This window comes from Clarias gariepinus, chromosome 7, assembly GCF_024256425.1.
Source record: "Clarias gariepinus isolate MV-2021 ecotype Netherlands chromosome 7, CGAR_prim_01v2, whole genome shotgun sequence".
Lineage (NCBI taxonomy): Eukaryota > Metazoa > Chordata > Actinopteri > Siluriformes > Clariidae > Clarias > Clarias gariepinus.
In genome coordinates this window covers 25,722,270-25,745,145 of record NC_071106.1, presented here as the reverse complement: position 1 = coordinate 25,745,145, position 22,876 = coordinate 25,722,270, and the positions used below count along the sequence as shown (strand labels likewise).

Sequence of the window (22,876 nt, the reverse complement as noted above, 5' to 3'; positions counted from 1 at the left end):
ATACAACATATTTATTTTCATATTGCTTATTTTATTTTATTGTCTCGTGTTATTTGTAATTTGTAAGCCATTAAGCTATGAATTTATATTCTAATACAATATTTGATAGCGATTAAGTTGGGGGGGCAATCCATGGCAGGGGGGCATTTTAGCGCATAACACCGGGAACCAGAGCAGTGGAAAAGGGGTAATAGTTTATGTAGTGGCTACGCCCACAGACGTACTGCGCATGCACCACCTGTTCCTGGTTCGTGTGTGGAGTCTATGAGCGAACTCTGTCATGCGTCCGTTATTGTTAACAAGTCAAACAAAACATACAACAATGGGGAGGTTTAATATCTGCCTGTAGTTGGACAGCTGACAGGGGTCAGGGTTGTTTTTTTTAATGTGTGGTTTAATAACTGCTAATTTAGAAGATTTTTGGAACAAAGTTTGTAAAAAAAAAAAAAAAAAAAACACTATTTTAAACAGGGGTTACAGGGCCTTATGTTTCCAGTTTTGTTACAAAAGGGATTAGATTTCTGTAGGGGTGGAGATATATGTTAAACTAACAACACAAAGAGCTTTTTATACATTCAGACGCTTTCCTTCCATGCTATTTGAAATGAAAACAATTTAGCTTAACGCCATTTATGTTCAAATGTTTAAGTCGTTTGTTTCAAAGTGCATGTGTGGTCACTATACTAGAGAGCAACTTTGTTATCTATAATAATTTTTCTTTTAATTGGCGCTACATTTTCTAAGGTATAGAGAAATGTTCATTCCATCATATCTTAGAAGTGTATACCTTAGAAAATGTAGCTCTACTAGATGTCCACTAGATGTCAGTAAAATAAAACTTTTTGTGTAACTATTGGCTGGGAAACCGCGACATGTGTCGGGACATGAGGTGTGTTGGGTAATTTTGCTTGCTGACTTCCGGCAAAGCGATGAACTGGTTGCGTTCCATGCCACAGTCCACTTTAAAGAGTGCTCCGAACTTCTTGGTGCCCTTAACAAAATTCAGAACACACCCGCTGTGTTCCAATCAGGAAGTGTACACTGCACAGGGTGTTAAGTGCCATGTTAAGTGCGATTCCATACCGCATGCAGGGAACTGCTTCGTTCAAAAGGGAACTGAAAACGGGGTAGGGAACAAATGAACAATGGGTCTCCACTTGACCGGAAGTGGGCATGAAGAAAAATTCCCATCAGTCATTGCGCCTCGGTGAAGCGCGGAAAAAAATGGAGCTTGCAATGTGCAAATGGATCTATTTTGTTTATTATAGAGGATACTATAATATTACACAATGAAATTAAATTTAATCCACAAATCCCTATTATATAATATAAGCTAGTAAAAAAACATGCGCGATAATAATTTCTCCACTAATCTTGTCAATTAATATAATACATTATTCACGAATTATACGCATTTCAATAGTATATGTTTTATATTGGGGTTGGTTTTTGTTCTAATAAATGTGAAATTTCCACAGTAGAAGATGCTTACGTTACCATTGTAACGCACGGAGGAAGTGACGTTTAAGAATGTCGAATTTAAAGCAACCTTCTCAGTAGGCCGACTTTAGTCTCGACTCTATGACGCAATCGGCCTTCTAATGCTCCCTTCGAAGGACGCGGCCGCGGAATTGAGACACGCCGAAGACGCCACACTGACGTCACGGTGTGTCTGGCTCAATCTGTACGGACTTTCCTAAACAAACCCCAGCAGCATGGTTTAGTCGTTATTTGTGGAGGAGGATTTGATACACTCGATCGACCCTGAAACGACCACCGGACTACGTGCATCATGGACTACGTGCACTGTAGTCAAGATCCAAATCAGTCGTGTGGTTGTGTGCGGAAACAAAGCGCCCGACGTTATTAGCTACTTTTTTTTGTGTCGAGAAAGAATTTAATATTCCGAAATTTAATCACCATTGTAAACCTAATTGCCGTAACCTGCAATGTGTAAAACGTAAAACCAACAAGGAGATGTTCGTTAGACTGGAAGTCTTTTAGTTTCTTCCTCCTTGACAAGTTATTGATTATTTATGCTGCTTTAAATTTCCCCTGAACATTCTAGCAGACAGAGATGTCAGAGGGTGGAAGTGGCAGCCGGGACTGGGACTGGAGCAGTCCACAATGTCGTGCCCAAATGGATGAGATCTTTTTTCGCCAGCATGACTACATTCAGGCGAAAAGTAATGAACATAAGGAGTTCTGGACTTTCTTTGAGCGCTTTCAGCGGTTTAAAGCCAAAAAGGAGATCGGAAACTCAAAACCCAGCAAAAGTGGTGCAGATTTTCGGAAAAAGTGTGCAAGTGGCACAGTGGACCTTGGTCTCCCAAAGGAGTACGATGCCCGATACAGGATAAACATCTTTGTAAAAACCCGAGATGTTGAGGATCGTCTGGGAGGCACACATGGTAGGAGACACAGGGTTTGCCCGACTGACCCAAACAGCCAGGAGGTCACAGATTGTCGGCTTGTTCTTCTTCATTTTCTGGACTTCACTCAAAAGCAGAGCTTCTGTAAACTCGTCAAGCTGCGACGTGAACAAAAGAGCTTGCCCATCTTCCATTACTGTGACCGGATTGTGGAGCTGATCCAAACCCACCCGGTGGTGGTGGTGGCCGGAGACACTGGCTGTGGGAAGTCCACACAGGTGCCCCAGTACCTGCTGGCGTCTGGCTTTACCAATATAGCCTGTACTCAGCCTCGCCGCCTTGCCTGCATTTCCCTTGCTAAGAGAGTGAGCTTTGAGAGTCTCAACCAGTATGGTTCCAAGGTGAGAAAGAGCTTTTTATATGCTGATTAACATCAGAGTGTTTATTTAGCCTCACTACTGACTTTTACAGTGCATCCGGGAAGTATTCACAGCGGATCGCTTTTTCCACATTTAATGTCATGCCTTATTCTAAAATGAATAAAAAAAATTCTCAGAATTCTACACACAACACCCCATAATGACAACATTAAGATTTTAGCAAATTTATTTTAAAAAAATGAGAAAGCACATGTACATAAGTATTCACAGCCTTTGCAAAATTGAGCTCAGGCGCATCCTCTTTCCCTTGATCATCCTTGAGATGTTTCTGCAGCTTAAATAGAGTTCACCTGTGGTAAAAGGCACAAATCTGGGGAAGTTTACAGAAAATTTCTCAATGAGCACAGTGGCCTCCATCATCCGTAAGTGGAAGAAGTTCGAAACCACCAGGACTCTTCCTAGAGCTGACCGGCCATCTAAACCAACTGATCGGGGGAGAAGGGCCTTAGTCAGTGAGGTGACCAAGAACCCGATGGTCACTCTGTCAGAGCTCCAGAGGTCATCTGTGGAAAGAGGAGAACCTTCCAGAAGGACAACCATCTCTGCAGCAATCCACCAATCAGGTCTATATGGTAGATTGTCCAGACAGAAACCACTCCTTAGTAAAAGGCACATGGCAGCCCGTCTGGAGTTTGCCAAAAGGCACCTGAAGGACTCTCAGGCCATGAGAAACGAAATTCTCAGGTCTGATGAGACTCTCTGGCCACTCTACCATATAGGCCTGATTGGTGGATTCCTTCTGGAAGATTCTCCTCTCTTCAATGTAAATACTTACAGTTAATACAGTGAATACTAATGTATTGCTTGATGTGGAAACATCTCAAGGATGATCAGGGAAACAGGAAGCACCTGAGCTCAATTTTGCAAGGGCTGTGAATACTTGTGTAAATTAGCAAAAATCTAAAATAAACTTTTTTTGTCTTGTGTGTAGAATTCTGAGAAAAAATGAATTTAATCCATTTTAGAATAACGCTGTGACAGAACAAAATGTGGAAAAAGTGATGCGCTATGAATACTTTCCGGATGCACTGTATGCGACCATTTTATGTAAAACTTTACAGGTGCGTGTGTAATGCCACACTTTAATGTCACGTTTTAAAAATACAAAAATAATAATCAAACAGTAAATGCATTGAGGAAAGATGCTTACTGCTAATTGTGACATTTAGTCTGTAAAAGTGTGTGAGGTAATGACCGTCTCTCACATTTTAACACAAATAATTGACGATTTTATATACTATGTAATTATTGTTAAATTGTATTATAATGGCATTTAATTAGAGAAATTGTAGAACCGGAATTCGTAAATGGACAGACCGAAAACATTTTTATTAACAGTTCAAGAATCAGGGCCTTTTAGATTGAAACGGTTCTGTTTCATCCGACCTTTTTCCGTCTGCAAATACACTCTTGGAGCAGGATCATATGACAACGTGGCTTAAAGTCACAGGCTTGTAGAAAACACAACCAACTACAAATTCACTGTTCCTCTGGGTACTCTGGTTTCCTTACACAGTCCACAGACATGCAGATGAAGCTAATTGCTGCCCCCGAATTGCTCACTGTGTTTGAATAAGTGTGTGAATGCGTGTGCCCTGCGATGGACTGGCACTCCTTCCAGTGTATAACCTTCCTAGTGCCCAAAGTTCTTTAGGATAGATTTTAGGCCTCCTGCATCCCTGTACAGGATAAGTGGCATAGAAGATGAATGAATGTATTAATTAATTAATTTTATCACTAAGGATATATCGTGATTGCAATAAGTGCAGCTGTTGTAATGAATATTTTTATTAAAAGATGTATTTGATGGATAGATATTATTTATAATATAAAACAATTATAGATTTTCTGTATTTTTAGTGTTTGTAACATTAATAATGAAGATATTCAGAACGCATGGAATAATATAATAAAAAAAGTGTTAAACAATCCAGAACATATTTTATATTTTATATTGTCCAAAGTGGCTTCATTTAGCTTTGATGACAGCTTGGCAAACTCATGGCATTCTCTCATTCGATTCAGGAGGTAGTCATAGGAATGTTTTTTTAGTTTGCAGGTGTGCTTTATCAAGACCTAATCTGTGACATTTCTTGCCTTTTCAAAGTACATTAGGCACATTAATAAGTCTTAATAAGTTTATTTAGAATGACCAGCCTCAGAAATCACTTCAGGTTAGAGACCACATAAAGTTAAATTTGATGCAGAAATCATAAAGTTTCATTAGAGAGACACTGATATTCCTCTGACAGATTCATACAAAATACATCTGTAAGTCTATATTGGTGAGTTATATGAATAAAATTTTGACTATATGGCATGTAAGTCTTAGAATAGAAGTACCTTCTGGTGAAGGGGAAATAATTTAATGGACAATTCAGGAATATGGAAATCATAACTCAAGAGGAGATCAATTCCACTTACTTTCTTTATCTTGATATATAAAAACAGATACCGTTAAACAGGTACCATTAATACATTTGAAAGCTATTGCTTGTATATTTACATCAACATAGTCTTTAAGATATAATGTTTTTTTTTATTGCAAATCAGTCTGCTGTTGTTGCTGTGCTGCAATTTCAGTCTAAAACACTGCATGTATATTTAATTTTGACTATAGTATACCATTATTAATGCATACTTAGGCCTGAAACTGTAAATGTGTGGTTAAAGGAGCTTTTTATGAGCTTTTTGTGTTTAGACAGAACAAGCAACGAAGTCTCCTTTAGTATTATTTCCACTGATATGGTAGTGGTCGTGAATGGGGACCAAGTTTGAAAAAGGTGGCAGAACAATTCCGAGAGAGATTTTTTTAAGATGGCTACAAATAACAGCCACCAAGTAATCAAACCTGTTCCACCATGCTGCCATGTTATATCGTGTTATATTTTATTGTATTGTATTATATTAGTATATTTACCATCTCTAATTTGTATGTGTAATTTTTGTATAGGCAGTGTCAGGCATTTAAAGCAAATACTCAAATATACAATATAACTCATTTAGTGTTAAGAAGTGCTACTTTGTTTATTTCTAATTCTGTGGGTAGCCATGTTGGTTTGACATCCTGCATCTGGCTGCCTGTGAGAGAACAGGCTTAAATGGTATAGTACAGTTTTCAATAATGAGTGCTCAAAAACTCATGACATGAATGGTCTTAGGGTGCATTACTGTTGGCATGACTGATAGTAGCGCCAAGCTTGTCCAGAGAAGAAAAGGTGAGCACCATCATCGGTCCTGTGTTCTGCCAACAGTAAAGCATCCTGAATTACTATTAATGATGGAATGCAAAGGTATCACATGCTTCCTTTGCGAAATGTGACACCAATTCTGCATATTTTTAAACTGCTGCTCACGCACCATCAAGGGGTGGGAGGAAAGTACTTTTAGCTTGAGCTTGCAGATGGCTCATTACTGGAGATCTCTGAGACTCTCACTGGCTGATCACTCTGCTCATACTGGGGACAATGAGTATGTTTCAGCATAACCACATACTGTAAGAGGTTTAGAATTTCAGTAAGCTTCTATTCAAACAAGATCCTCAAGGTTGGTGTCAAAAAAAAGAAAAAGCTACTGCTAAGAGTAACTCATAGAAATATCTAAAATGCCAGAAGTAGCCTTTATGCTTATGTTATGCTTGTTCCTCCCTCAGGTTGGCTACCAGATCCGGTTTGAGAGCAGGCGCACATCAAGCACTAAACTACTGTTCCTTACTGAGGGTCTGCTCCTCAAGCAGATACAACATGATGCAATGTTATCCCAGTACCATGTGGTGATTGTGGATGAAGTTCATGAAAGACACCTGCACTGTGACTTCCTGTTGGGTGTGCTGCACTCTTTGCTTCACAGACGACCAGACCTGCGCTTAGTTCTTATGTCTGCCACCATCAACATCAAAGTTTTCTCCAGCTACTTCAACAATGCACCTGTGCTGCAGGTTCCAGGTAGACTCTTTCCTATTCAGGTAAGTACTCATAAAAACTGCCTCCACATTAGTTTTGTATAACGGTGTTACTTGGACAGTAGTCCTTAGCTTCTTTTAACAATAAGAGCTTATACATAGTGTAATCTAAAACAAATAATAATAATTTTATTTATTTATTTACAAAATTCTTGGTTGTGAGTTCTTCATAATAGACATAATACTTTGCAAGGGTTCCCAGTACATGAAAAGATGGAGGAGTGGTGCCAGAGCTTTTATTGATAGGAATGAAATGTATTATTGTATATTTGTTGCATACATTTTTTTTTTCATTTTGATGAGTACAGCTTACATTTCATGAAAATCTTTAGACTATTTAATTTTGAGTTTGAGTAAATTACTATTCATAGAGTATGAATGCCATGTTCGGGGAATTGTTGAAAACCTCGGGCAAGACTTGACAGTAGTCCTGAAGACGATCATCGACAGCCTTAACAAACGAGGGAAGGGCACAGGTGGTCATCACTACATGGGCTAGCTCAAAACATATTCATGGAAGGTTCAATAGGAAGGAAAAGCGTGTTAGGGAAAGTTGCACAAGCAATAGGGATGGCCGCAGCTCTAAGAACATTGTATATCAAAACCGTTTCAAGAACTGGGGAAAGTTTCACAATGAGTGGTGTTAGGCTGAAGTCAGTGCATCAAAAGCCACCTTGCACAGAGGTCGTCAGGAAATGTAACTGTTACATTCCTAGTCAACGTCAGAAGTATCATACTTGGGCAACGGAGATAGAACTGGACCATTGTTCAGTGGTCCAAAGTCCTCTTTTCAGATGTAAAGTAATTTTATTTTATTTTAAAATTAAGTTTTCCTGAGTCTGAATAAAGAGTGGAAAGGCACAGAATCCTTGCTTTAAGTCAAATGTGGAATTTTCACATTAATTGGTGATTTTGGGTGCAATGTCATCTAGGGTTGAGTATCGTTTGGGTTTATGATACTGGTGCCAAAATGATACTTTTAAAACAGTACCGGTGCCTAAACAGTGCCTGAACTACTACTTACAAAAACAAATGGAGCCACAAAAATGGTGGATAACATTAAAGAATGTCTTATTTAAAAAATATATATTTTAAATAAACAATATGCTAAAGTTTAAAGTATACATAAATATAAGTAAATACAGAAAATACAAGTGTGTATATATATATATATATATATATATATATATACAATTTACATAGTAAATACAACTAACTTGCATATTACCTAACACAACTACAATAATTTAACAACAATAACAGCAAAGTAGTTGGTATTCCTGGTATGCTACAAACCCACTTTAAATTTCAGCCTTAGGGTTAGGGTTAGTCTGACTGGGGCCAGGGACGCCCACACTGCCAGCTGATGTCCGCAAGATGTTAAACACGATGCATCCCTCTGTTTTTACCTAAAATTCTGTGTGTTCTCAAATGTTTAATTAGGTTTGACGTGTTTCCTCCTTTACAAGCAACGGCATTGGAATCCATTTTTCAAATTTTAGAATGTTTAGCTTTGGGCCCTATTACGTATTTAACGTGTATAGCTTAGCGAGCTAGTGCTACCTGCTTCCTGCAGTAAGTATAATTACTGGTTGGAATATGAAAACAACATGGACACTGGTGTTACTACAGATTTGTATTATTAGAGTATTCCGACTCGTGTATTTACGTGCATTTTCTCAGTTAGGAAATTATTTTTTTACGTGCGTTGTGGCTGATAATGCTTCTTGCGTCCGTTTCAGAGAACTAGTGGACAAATATTTCAATCTATTGAAGTGAGGCATCGAAGTCTGCATTCTAATTTTGTTCTAGTGCCGGGTACATGGGTATATATTTGGTACCCAACCGTAATATCATCTGCTGATGTTGGTCCACTTTGTTTTGTTAATATAGAAAACAAACATTTCTGTACTTTTTTTGAATAATCTTCATATATTCTAATATTTTGAGATACTGGATTTTTCATTTTCATTATGTGTAAACTGTAATCATTGAAATTAAAACAAGAACAGGCTTTTTATTTATGTGCATTGATCACCCATAACATTATGACCACCTGCCTAATATCTAGTAAGTCCCGCCTTTGCCGCCAGAACGGTGATGCACTGTGTGTCCCGACACCTTTCTATTGGGAATAGCAGCACTAACTTCTATTGAATTTTTTTTCTATTATTGGATTGAACTACATGGGCCAACTTTCTACTCATGTACATCTGCCATGGCCCTGTCTCCGGTTAACCAGTTTTTCTTTTACTAGGTCCTGACCACTGCAGACTAGGAACATCCCACAAGAACTGTATATTGAAACTTGCTTTGACCCCGTAGTCTAGTCATCTAGTCACAATTGGTCCTCGTCACATTAGCTACAGTACAGTTACCATAGCTTGTTACAATGGCACCTGGAAATGGGTTGGATATATAAGACAGCAAGTTACCCTTTTTTCCTGAGTTTTATGTGCTGGAAGCAGATAACATTGGCAAAATAAGAATTTGAGTGACTTTAACAAGGGACGAATTGTAATGGCTAGACGACTGGGTCAGAGAAAGTGCCAAACTGTAGCTGTTGTGCCATGTTCCTGGTCTGCAATTGCCAGGATCTCCTAATGTGGTCAAAGGAAGAAGAAATGGTCACCCAGCAATAGGATCATGGGCCACTAAGACTTATTGATGCATGTGGGAAGTAAAAGGCTGGCTTGTGTATTCTCATCCAACAAAAGAGCTACTGTGGCTCAAATTGCTGAAAAGATTAGTTTTCATTCTGATAAAATTTGCCGTATAACATGTCGCCAACTTGCCAAAGTGAATCTGCATTACAAGGAGAACATGAAAATACTGGCCTTCCATGTGAAAATGTTCCTTTTCTTTCATGTCAAAATGCTTCACAACCGCCAAGTGTAATCAAGTCTGCAAGTAATGTGATACATCAGAGGGTTGACGATAATGAGCTTTAAGATTTATTTACTGTATATACTGTATGGGCATTCTGTGTTTCAATCATTATAACACATGGTTTAGCTGATAAATAAATGTATGGTAGTGGAGAAAGGATTTATCCAAACAAGTACAAAACTACCTTTCATTTCCATGTCATAACATCTTCAGTTGCAATTTTGTGGTAATGAGAAGGATATTGCTATGTCTTTGTTTAGGTAATATATCAGCCCATCCCTCATGAAGATCAGGTGTCTCAAATGGAGAAGCTGAACCCAAGACCATATCTGCGTGTGCTGCAGGGCATTGATCAATGCTATCCCACTGAGGAGCGAGGTGATCTGCTGATTTTCCTAAGTGGTATGGCTGAAATCTCCACTATAATGGAGGCATGCAAAACCTATGCTGTACACACCGGTCGCTGGATCATACTGCCCCTGCACAGTACCTTGTCGTTAGAACAGCAGAACAAGGTAAACACTTTGTAAACAGTTTGGTTAAAGAAACTGCAGTCATTTAAACCAGTGATGTATAAACAATATATTTTAAGCTGAAGAAATATTCTTCTTTATATAGAATATAATATATCTAAAAAACAAAATAAAAATGTTTTAGTTTTACCTTAGTAGGAGGTTCATTGAATCCTAAATTTTAGCAGTGTGTCAGATTAATAAGCAGTCACTGCTTTACAGATTTTTTTAAATGTTATGTGGTACCATAATATGTCATTTTATTTTACGTGGGAAAATCATAGACTTTGAAATGAATAGAATATGTCCTGATGGACTCATATACTGCTGACCATATACACTGCTTGTCAAAAAACAAAAAATTTGGATCATGTTTAGTTTAAATTACACCGCACATTCCCCATGACATTGTTCGACAGCCTCATGGAACATCGCAGCATTTACTGTCGGAGCTGTAATGAGATTTGCCCAAGATGTTGTATTGATGACCCCCTGTTGTCTGGTAACCAGGTCATTAAAACTGTGGTAAACTCAATGTGAAATTTTTAGGGATTACATGTTCTTGCCAAATCATGCATCTTACATATCTGATATAGTCTCATGGGGACAAAAGATATAGCACACTGGATAACTGGAGATGACAAATTGGCAAACTTGTTCTGTAGTGAGTTCCAACCTGTAACTGTGAAGAAATATGAAGATGCCCTGGCACTTTAGAAATTTGGTCTTCTCTGGCTACCATAAGCCCAACACAGTTTGGCTTCTACTTCACATAGATAAGAGGTTAGAACGTTTGTTTATTTAGATCCAAATGGTGACTTCTTTTTTGTTCAGGCAGTGTATTGCTAAAAGGGAAGGGTTTTACCTATTTTACTGGTCAGTGGTTCCAGAAAAAGTAGTGGCTTTGCTGTGGCCATAACCAGGATAAATCTATTAGTAAAAAATAATGAATTAATGAATATTTGTTTTGTTAAATTCAATATTTGTCCTTGTAAGGTCTTTGACATTGCTCCCCCTGGCTTGAGGAAATGCATCATTGCCACCAACATAGCTGAAACCTCGGTGACCATTGATGGGGTGCGCTTTGTAGTCGATTCAGGTACCATATCTCCCCTAAAGAAAATGTACTTTGTAAAGAAAACATTTTATTTTCTACCATTGTTTGACTTTTACTTTAATATTCATAACTATATTTTCTAGTCTGAGATTGACCTTCTTGACTGTTTTATTCTGTAGGCAAAGTAAAGGAAATGACTTTTGATCAAAAGGCCAAAATGCAGAGACTTCAGGAGTTCTGGATTAGTCGGGCCAGTTCTGAGCAAAGGAAAGGTCGTGCAGGCCGAACAGGGCCAGGAGTTTGCTACCGGCTCTATTCAGAGTCAGACTATGAGGCCTTTCCCCCTTACCCTATCCCCGAGATACATCGAGTGCCTCTAGACTTGTTAGTGCTACAGGTACAAATTCTCTCTAAAACTCAACCTGGGTGGTATTTAAGTCAATAAAATGATTCTAACAAAAAGCATGACCATATACTGCAACAATGGTATAGCAAGACCAGGGTTAAATGTGGAGTGATGGGGGTTTTTGGGATTGAAATGTTGTCTATACACCGTGATGCAAATCTATAACTGCTCAAACCGAACAAAAAAAGAGCAAGCCTGCTTTTAAAAAAAAAACAAAAAAAACAATCTAAAACAGCAAGGAGTCATAGACAAAGAGAAGAGGCAATGCCAACCCCTGTGTATATTAACTGAAGCGTATAAAATGTGTTTGCTGAATCGGCCATACACTAATTACTGAGAAGGTGATCATTGGTGTTAATGTCATCATTGATGGTAGTCAGTGAGGTTGGGGCTAGTGCTACTTGTTTTTGCCATGTTGGCTAGCTTGTTGTTATCATTGCTATCTATTACCACACTATTGGTGCTGTTCTGCAATTTCAATCTGTATGATTGCATAAAGGGTTGCATAAATGTTTGAAGCTAGCTATGGAAGAACAGTACTAATAGTCACTAAGGCATATATCTTTTTTATGATCTACTTTATTAGAGGTACCTGTTCAACTGCTAGGTAATGCAAATATCTAATCAGCCAGTGTACAAAGTCATATGAGGCTTGATTTCTGCTTTAAATGTATTTATTTATTTATTTTTATTTATCTTTGTGTGTGTGTCTAAAAACATAATAAAAATCACCTGATCATAGCAGGTTTCAGGCCTCAGACAAATAACAACATAAAACTTTTTTTTACTGTGCCTTTATTTCTTTAACAAAAATGAATCCCAAAAAAAAAAAAAAACTGTGGGCTGTACTGTACTAAATACCTCCTATGATTCAATAGCTTGTGGATCCATCAATAGCTCCATCTTTAGCAGCAATAGCTTAAAGTAATTTCCTTCTGAGTGTTTGGTCCTGAGCTTGGGGAACTGTATGGTGTAAAAGCAAAATGGTCAACATTACTACACATATGCTATATTATTTGTTTTTGTTCATTTTTGTATAGATGAAGAGTATGGATCTGGGAGATCCTTGTTCTTTTAACTTCATAGACCCTCCTGCAGCCTTTAGCATTCAGACATCTATGAGGTTTCTAAAGGAACAAGGAGCTCTAGATGTTCAGGGAGAACTCACCCCCATTGGCAATCTGCTGGCCAAGCTGCCTGTGGATGTCCTTATTGGTATGCAACATTATAATGTCATTTTATATTTGATACGGGTTCTGATGATCGATCAGAAATAAAATTTAAAGTGTTTTTGTGCGTTAATATTAGGTAAGATGCTAGTCCTTGGTTCACTATTCAACCTTGTGGAGCCAGTGTTGACTGTAGCTGCAGCACTGAGCGTTCAGTCACCATTTCTGCGCAGTGCTCAACACAACCCAGATTGCACCACTGCCCGCCAACCTCTGCAAAGTGACCTTGGAGACCCCTTCACTCTGCTCAACACCTTCAATGCATGGGTCCAGGTCAGCCAGCTATATTTGTAATTAAGTCAAATGTCATCTTTGTGGTATTTTATAAATGATGATGGTCATTGCTACAGGGTCCAAATATAAAAGCAGCAGGATATTAACAATTCTGTTGATATCCATGAGACTTTTTTTTTTTCTTCTTAGGTGAAAAGGGATAGAGAGGGAGGGTCCAGAAAATGGTGCAAAAGAAGAGGACTAGAGGAACAGAGACTGTATGAGATGGCCAACCTGAGGCGACAGTTTAAGGTATGCAAGTTTGTGTATTTATGTTTTTGTATAAATAAGGGCTGTCAACATCAATGTATTAACACTTTCAACTTATTAAAGATCTTTAACATGTTAAAATGATTTGATGCAAATAAATTCTAATTCCTCAAATTTTGTTAAATCAGATGTACCTTGTCAACCTGAGGGAGTACTGACTCACTAGTGACCCATATTCATTTTGCGTTAATGAATTGATTTCACATCATAAAAATGAACACGGTAAAAATCAGTTATCTAATGACAGTTCGAGGGTAAGCCCCTAGGGTAAATCTGGGCTTAAGGCATTTTCGAAATCATCCCTCCATGTGTTATCTGTGAATCTGAATATGCTTTATGCATTATTAAGGACCTGTTGAGGAGTCACGGGCTAGTTGAGCCTGAGTCAGGCTATGTGGCTGAGGACCAGGCCCAGCGCAGAAAGAGACTCGGTGAACGTCAAAGACTTCAACAGCTGAAGAGGGAACATGATTTAACAGAGAACAGCCGTAGGAAAGTGTTGCATCTGGAGGACGGCGAGGAGCAAGGGTCATCATGTGACTCAGAAGAAGAAGCAGCAGGGTCAACCAAGAAGGACAAAAAGTCTGGAGCACAGGAAGTAGACATACAGGTGATTAACTTGTAAGAAAGCAGCACAAATAGGCTAGGCATCATTATTTTTTTTTTCTTTGAAATGTATGATTTTTCTTGTTGGGTGGGACAAATAACGTGATTTTAGAAATGCTGGGTGACGATTTAGAACTTTGCTCTTTCCTGCACAGAATTGCTTTTGTAAGCTTCCTGTATAAGACATTGCAAGGCTACACTTGCACCCTTCTTCACAGCACAACACAGCACAAAGAAATCTTAAAACTGCAGCACGAAGGAATCTTAGAACTGCAGCAAAGAGGAATCTTAGAACTGCTAAGATCATTTGCTTGGGGTGCACTATAGACACATAGACATTAGATGAGGGTCTTACGGTAAAAGGGTAATTCTATTAGGGAATAAGGCAAAAGGAGAGTGTTTTAAGGTGGGGAAAAAGAAAATAAGCGGAGGGCAGAAGTGATGGTGTGCACGTGTAGGTCCAGAGGCATTGCCCAGCTGGCATGGGAACACTTGGCTGGCGAGTGATGGTATCAGGCAAAGTGGGCACGCGTGGGCAGTGGCTCCTGAATACGTCTCCTTTTGCTGTCTTAGCCAACTGGCCCCACCCAGCTCTTCTAGGTGTGGCTGCAGCGGTGATGCCGGGGCTTTTTCCTCTTTGGCAGCAGGATCGCGAAGGCTAGCTCTCGGCAAGGGTGACAGTGGTGCTGGCAGCTCATGCAGACTGTCAGGGGCTTTTGAAGTCCCTTGGATGCATGGCATCCCATTTTGAACAAACACTTTGAAACAAGGGTTGTAGAATTTGGCTCTGATTATTTAACTTATTTTTGTAGTCACATTCCTGGTGACAAATTTCATGGTCGATCAGAGCCATCAATGAACCATTTGTACTGTGCGATTAAACTGATTATTAATCGATCATTGATTGGTTTATGCAAATGTTGATGATTGATTATGGAATGGTTACTGACTCCCATCACTAGTAGTGTTTGCGCCTCCTTTTGTTGTTATTATAACTCCTATGTTTCTGAAAATACATTTTCAATGGTGAGGTCAGGTATTGATGTTGGGTGAGGGGGCTTGGGGCAAAGTCAGTTAATTCCAAACTTGGTCTGAGGGGTTTAGGTCAACCTCTCAAGTTCTTCCACACCCACCTTGTCATGCTGGAACATGCTTTCTTTTTTGGTTGAAGGAAACTGTCAATGTTTTGCACCAAATACATATTTTAAATTATGGCCAAAAATGGTATACTTTGGCTTTATCAAAACGTACACTGACACATGATTGCACACAAAGCAGAAACAGATAGATAAAGAGAACTTTATTAGGAACACTACAAATACAATAAGTGGGACTTTCCTTTGCTCTCAGAACAATTCCTGTAGGTTTTTCAGGTGCACCTTATCCTATGAAACTCGAGAAATACTCAGCTGGCTCCAACAATCATGCCACAGTCATTATGTCCCTCCATTTGAATGTGCTGGCCCTTATCTGCATGACTTTATTTGTATGATCATATGCATTGCACTGCGCCACATGATTAGCTTAGTGTACATTAACTTATGGAGAAAATACTTTCAAAAAATGGCAAGCTTGACAGTGCTGGCACTTTAACCCCAGCCTCATGATCTGTTACACAAAGCCTCAAAATTCCTGCATCTCCCTTATAATTCCTTCATCTGTTTTTGTAGGGGTGTCTTTTTCCTTGTAATTTCATTATGATGCCCCATTTCCTTTACTTGTTAATATTTTCACAGTGTTACATGTGGTCCATGGCTTCAGCAAACGGTTTAAACAAAGTTTTTAAGTCGAGTCAAGGAGGCTTTTATTGTCATTTCAACCATATTCAGTTTAGTATACAGTGAAACGAAACGACATTCCTACAGGACCAAGGTGCTACATACAACATAGAGTAACAAAACTAACTTGTCAACTAAGAAAACAAATTAGCTGAACAAATTAGTTGAACGGTTACGATATGCAAACTGCAGTCTAGTGTGGGTGGCAGCAGGGTCTTGATGTATCTTATGACGAGCTGCTCAAAGCACTTCATGATGATGGGTGTGAATGCAACAGGATGGTAGTCATTGAAAAAGGACACAGAAGACTTCTTCAGAATGGGGACGAGGATGGTGGACGTGAAGCATGTGGGAACGTTGGTGTTGCTCAGAGAGAAGTTGAAGATGTCGGTGAGAGCATCTTCCAGCTGTTCAGCCCTTTCTCTGAGCACTCTGCCAGGGATATTCTCTGGTCCAGCAGCTTTACGTGGGTTGACCCTGCTTAGAGTGTACCTCACATCAGTTGTGGTGAGACATAGCACCTGGTTGTTCGGAGGAGGGGCTGTCTTCCTCGCTGTCACATCGTTCTGCATGTCGAACCAAGCGTAGAAGCTATTCAGCGCATCCCGAAGGGTGCCATCACTGTTACAGAAACAGATAGTCTGGGACTTTTACCGATATGCATCACTCCATTTCCACACACATTTCCAATGAGCACCTGACTCATTTTGTCCCCGACTTATGAAAAAATCTGACTTACGAACATGCTCGTGGAACAGGATTCATTTGTAAGTAGGGGACTACCTGTATTCTAAAGCAGAATGATTGGAAATGTAAAAAAATTTCAGTCTCCAGCTCTGCTAGTCACGATTAGTTTATTCTGCTATTTATGGAATTGTACGTGTTGGGGGAGCAAAATAACTGGTTAAATAGGCAAATGGGTAATAATAATAATCTGTTGTAAATAAATGGTGTTTGTGGAACTGTTGCATAAAAGCAGTATTAGACTTGAGGTTGTGCTGTTGTGCAGAATATCAGCATGGTTGTCATGCCTTCAGAACGCACTCATGCTAATGACTGCATCACAGCCATCTAGCACATCTGCACTATGAAATAATGAACTACCCAGGATCAAAATATTGTGGAGTAATTTATAAAACTGATTCAAGATGTGGAAGCTTAATACTGGTACATACTATATCTTTAAAAAGTTGTTGTGTTATTCTTGTCACAGGAAGTGAAGTTCAAACTGCGGCATGATATTAGCAAGCTTCAAGGGGATGCATACGTCAGTGCAACATTGTCATCTCAGCAACAGGCTCTTTTTAGACTGGTGCTGTGCCGTGGCCTGTATCCACAGCTGGCCCTGCCTGATGAGCACAACTCTGCCCGTAAAGACTCAGAGCAGGCATGCACAAACACACACAAACAAATACACATACATTGGATTTACACTGGATGTTCACTGGATTTGATCAGCTTTGGTTAAGACTTTAATATACTTCTCCTGAGAAATGATTGAACTTCATCATATTACATGTAGAACTTTTTTTTCTTCTTTGTTTAGGTGTTTCACACTCGTAATAAGCAAGGTGTTGTGATTCACCCCACCAGTGTTTTTGCTAGTAATCCGGATTCGCTGCACATCACTCAATATGAGTCCAGTAAGTTTGGTAGACCTCTCTTAAACCACCGATATTTTAAAAATGTTTCCACATGTTCTTACCCCTTCTTTCTATGTCTGTTTTTCCATTTGTCTAGGTGCTGAGAATGGGCAGAGCAATATGCATCAGCTGCTGGCTTTTGTAACTCTGCTTGAAACAAACAAGCCTTATGTGTCAAATTGCGTAAGAGCCCCTGCCCTGCAGGTTAGAAAAATGCCGAGTAACATTAAACATTAAAACGTATAAAGGGATGTAAAAGTAGCTTAGGTAACAGTAGTTGAAGTAACAGGTCATGATGCACTGTTTAACCATGGTCCAGTACAAATGTACCTTTTACTTTCAGCACACCTGACCTAGCTTAATTTTAAAATAAATTTGGGGGGGGCTGTCATGGTGATTCACTCAAAAGAGGCACCAAATATTTTGTAGTTAATTTTTCCATGTGCCTGAACATATCGGAACCAGTGACAGTATCTGACACTTTCTCATACCACCTTCTTAGACGCACACAATTTTGCCCTTTTTGCTCTCTGACCTGTTGAATAAGTCCTCCAAGTGTCCTGTGTGAGGCGTTTTAGAGATTTCTTAGGCGAGTGCTGCAGACAAAGTTGCTGTTTGTGTCCTGTGACATTTCCAGACGGTCTCCACTATGAGAAAGAATCAATGATCCGTCATTTTCAGTTTCCACACCATCCTCTGAATCACATTCTTTGAAGGTACGACAGGAACACCATATTTCTTCCTAAATTCACTCTGACATCATTTACACGAATTGGTGATCCAATAGGTTCGCACTCTAAAGACACACTGCTCATCACCATCCTGGTCGAGTGACTGAGTTAAGGGGTATGGCGTTAAACAGTGCTATGCCTGTCTGTCTACCTCATTAGTTAGACTCGGGCATCCTGGCGTGTTTGTTCCATATGCTAAGTAGCACATTGTACGTTGTGTCCTTCAGATCCTTCAGGTTTGTCCTAGCAAGAGTTTTACAGAATATTCAGGACGTCTTTCGAGTGAATCACCCAGTAGACTTCATAAATTCTGTGATTTTATCCATTAGGACCTAAAGAACAATTATGTTGTCCTTAGCGCTCCAAAAAAAAAAAAAAAAATGGCAGACTTGTAATGTAAAACATTCGTAAAATTCATATAACGGAAAAAAAAAATTGGGGACACTTCATACTTCTAAGATAACCTAAAACTAAATTACCAGCCAAATTTTTAAAACAAAATGCACAAGCTTATTTAATTATTAAGAATTATTAACTTTGTAAACTGAAAACTTTTGACAATGACAATTAATAATGGAACTCCACTTTACTCATAAGTCCTCCTCTCCCTCTAGGTTTTGCTGCTGGTGGCAAACTCAATAGACAGCAATGCAGACTGCACACAGCTGGTGGTTGATGGTTGGCTAGAGTTGGTTATAAGTGATAGTGCGACAGCACTCAGAGTGCTGTCTTCTGCTCTCATGATAAGGGACAATTGGGATAATTTGCTACAGGCCAAGTTAAACCAGTCTGGTTTAAGATCTACTGCAGGTCTACAGCATGCTGGGCCAGCACCATCCCATCGTGAGCTCCAGAAAATTTCAGAAGAACTTGTACGCTTTCTAATGTACACTGAGGTAATGTATTGGTGTTGAATACATAGGGTCTACCTTGATTTTAGATTGCCGTACAATTTTCTTAGTTGTCCACTGTTTGGATGTGATTTGGGTAGGAATGTTGGTGCATTTAATTATTGTTTAAGAGCATGTCTCTGTATTAAACCTAATAAACCTTGACAAGCTTGTGCACATTTTATACTTCTTTCAGTGAAATTAAGGAAAAAATATTTGACACTTAAGTCTTTGTCCAGGTGAGTTACAGTCTACGAAGGCTAACCGCACTGCAGTCTCAGAACCTATACATCGGACCCCAGCAGAATACGGAGTTTTCCGTTCCTCCACTCTTCCCTAAAATGAAAGCAGAACCTGATTCAGTTAAGGGAGGTCTACGAGTCACCAGCTACTTCACCTATAATTGCCTCTGTGTAAGTTATACCTTTACTAGTTTTCTAAGGTACTTGGGCCTATGCAGAGATGTTAATAAACAAATACTACTGGGTTCTTACAAAAAAAAACAAAAAAAAAACTATAGTATATTTTGTGGAAGGACTGGATATCTCTGCTCCACTACGGACTGAAATGAAAATTTTGCTAAATTTAATTAAAAATTATGGATAAAATGCATCAAGAAAAAAGTTGTACTAGTGACTTCCAGTGACATGATTGTGAAAATTGTTACCTGGCATAAAAAACTTATTACTATTATTTACTAATTTATTCAAGAGTAATTGCCAGAAGACTTTTCTTTATTTACAGTTTTATCTATGTTTGAAGTTGTTTATTTTTGGTGATGCATGACGTTATAGAATGCCTGCCTTATGAACAATTTTACTTTACAGTCAAGTCCCACAATAATGCTCTAGTGTGAATCCCACACTTTGTCTAAAATCCAATTTGTTTGTTTATAGTTGGGTCCACAAATGTTTGTTTTGATAATTTTGTTCCTGTATTCTTTATATATAATTAATCTGAAAAGAAATGATAAAAAAAGATGTGAAAAAAGACTGACTGCCCGAAACGTGGAATTAATGTACAGTACATCACCAAAGACTGAGTTTCCTCCCTTGAGATTTTTGTAGTGTTTCTTTACTGCAGTCGCCTTCAGTTACTGCTTGTTTAGGGGTCTTTCTGTCTGTAGCTTTTTCTTCTTTAAGTGAAAAGCATGCTCAACTGGGATGAGGTAAATTTAACTGGCATTTGGGTTGCTTTCAGAGTATTTTTCCATCTTTACTGTGAAGCACCATTCTATTAGTTTTGTGGCAAGATGTGTAGTGCTGTACATTTGAGTATTAATCCTGCTAGTTCTATCAACTGTCAAAACAATAAATCCCAGTGTGAGCCATTTTCACTGGAAGCCATATATACCCATACCAGTGCACTACCACTCCCATGACCAATTATATGGTATGCTTTGGATCATAAGCCCTTCCTTTCCTTCTTCATACCGTACTGTTACCATGGTTGTGGTATAACTTAATCTTGAATTTATCTGTTACAGTACCTGGGCATTCATTTTATATGCATTTGAGCAAAGACTAATTTGGCATTTTTGTCCATGAATGTTACTAGGGGTTTGCATCTTGATATAGAATCTCTGTATTTGTATTCCTGAAGTTGTCTTTTGATTGTAGCCTTTTACAGAGAAATGGCTATCACCTGAGAATGTTCTTGAACTGGTTTTGTTAGGAGGTAATGCTTCTCCAAGGAAATAATTATGTATGAGCATCCACTTTATTTGTCTTCCATGGTCTTCCAAGCCTTTTAGTGCGGCTGAACTCGCCAGTTTACTCTTTCATTTTAAGAATGTAGTAATTGTTGATTTGACCAGTTTTAATTTTGTGTTCGAATTGTCGGACTTCTCTTAAGCCTTCTCTTAATTCTCTTATGAAAATTGGGTGACACTGAAAAAGGGGATTGATTCATAAAATATTAATGCAGTATTTTTCATCTAAAAGTGTATACTTCATCCACATATTGATTGCTTTATTTCAAATCCGTTGTTGTGAGGTAGCATACGATTTTCTCACTGTCCAAACACCTATGGACACGATGTCCGATTGTAGTTGTATATAGAATTTAATGTGGGGCAGGGACTGGGCACCTGACTGAATTCAACCAACACTTGCTAATGAGCACTGCAGAAAGATATCATTATGATCTAACATTACATAAACAATTTAAATCTTACAAATTCCCTAACATCCTAATTTAAAAGAAGTGTCAAACCTTTTTTGTATTAAATACACCACAAACAAGTGTGGTTGTAAACCAAGTGTTTATTAAAGTTTGCAATATATATATGAGTTTTAGCCACTTCTATCACTTTGGTACATACTTTTTAAAGTAATGTACACTAGATTAGCTGTGCACAGTATTTACAATTCTCTGTGTAATCTGGTAACCTAGGGACTTAATCCAGACACACCACTGGTGACTGACCTTAAAATTAACTAATCAATGGATTCATTAGCTTAGTTTTTAGGTCTCATTTGTGTGCGTGTCTGTGTTCTATTAAGGACTCCAAAGACTTGTACAGTGAGTGTTTGCGGACATTTTGGACTTGCCCACACTGTGAACTGCACATGCCTTTTACCCCCCTGGAGCAAATGCAGCATCAGGCCACTTGTAAGCCATTAGAGGAGCAGCAAACTGAGGAAGGTAAGACAGCCTGATGCATAATTGAGATATATCAAACATATATCTTTGGATTGCCAGGTTATTATGAAGACTTTAATGTGCTTACTTTCATTATTTTAATTTGCTTCCACAGAGGTTGACATTGTAAAGTCTGAGTCCTTGTCTAATCTGACTAGACTCTACCACTGTGATATCTGTAAGAAAGATCTAACCCTGACCTCCACTGAGATTCTAAAACACAAGCGTCAACACCAGTCCTGAGTTCTTCCTACGTCTGGGTACCAGAAGGAGTTATATATTTTTTCCTGTCATTTTTCTTTTTGAAGATTCTTGTAAAAATAATTGTGTACTTCAGAAACATACAGATATGTGTACATAAAATAGGTATGTGCATTTGTGAAATACAATTCTCTCCATTAAATTTTTAGACTATAAATAAAATGGACTGGAATTGTTTTACTGCATGTGCTTTAAAAAAAAAAAAGAAAAAATTATCAACACTTAATGGTGTGTAGCCATTTCCACGATACGTAACGCCTGAAAATGCTGAACGTTTTCCAGCAGGTGATGCTAGTGAGTAACATATCCTTGAGGGTCACCTTTTAAAACCTTTGATGGACAGGGCAACTGAACGTCCCTTGTCAGTGATAAGTTGCTCACATTCTCACTGTTTTGAGGGTTTAGTAGACTTTGCCCTGAAAAACCCCAAACCCAATTGAAATTAATACCTGAATGTGATATTGTTTAAAAGGTTTATCACTAGTTACAGCAAGGCTGAATCACTTTTTTTTTTTTTTTTTTTTCCTGTGGAGGATATGACCATCTGCCTGAGGATACAAGACATGGATTGTGAGATTCAAATATCCTATGTTTCATTAAAATATAGAATGAGGGTTTAATTAAGGATACAAACCCACAATATGTAACACAACAAAGCAGCACATTGGCACAGAGTCAGAGAAGTCAGACAGCACAGGAATAAAAACCTGTCTCCAAAAATAATTAGAATAAATATCTCATTAAATAAATAAACATTTTTTTCCTCAATGATTTTTCAAATGAGTCAATACATATTAAAATATGCACAATGGCTGAAATAAAAGACCCCAACATTAAGTACTTATGAACATAGTTGTAGTACTTAGTACTTGTGTACTGTAAAACTATGTTTTTGATTAATCAAATCAAAAGGCA

At 38.5% G+C, this 22,876-nt stretch overlaps 1 protein-coding gene across 1 annotated transcript; it reads left to right on the top strand.

The window, feature by feature from the left end:
• The first annotated feature begins 1,576 nt into the window (after nucleotides 1-1,576).
• dhx34 (DEAH (Asp-Glu-Ala-His) box polypeptide 34) lies at nucleotides 1,577-22,487 on the top strand. The gene is made up of 16 exons (XM_053500803.1): nucleotides 1,577-2,773; nucleotides 6,465-6,776; nucleotides 9,923-10,177; nucleotides 11,171-11,273; nucleotides 11,411-11,628; nucleotides 12,678-12,852; nucleotides 12,946-13,139; nucleotides 13,290-13,391; nucleotides 13,759-14,019; nucleotides 17,007-17,180; nucleotides 17,340-17,436; nucleotides 17,534-17,640; nucleotides 18,782-19,063; nucleotides 19,297-19,470; nucleotides 21,562-21,703; nucleotides 21,816-22,487. The coding sequence occupies exons 1-16, from the start codon at nucleotides 2,078-2,080 to the stop codon at nucleotides 21,941-21,943; spliced, it is 3,420 nt and encodes a 1,139-aa protein (XP_053356778.1). The 5' UTR covers nucleotides 1,577-2,077; the 3' UTR covers nucleotides 21,944-22,487.
• Nucleotides 22,488-22,876: the final 389 nt, after the last annotated feature.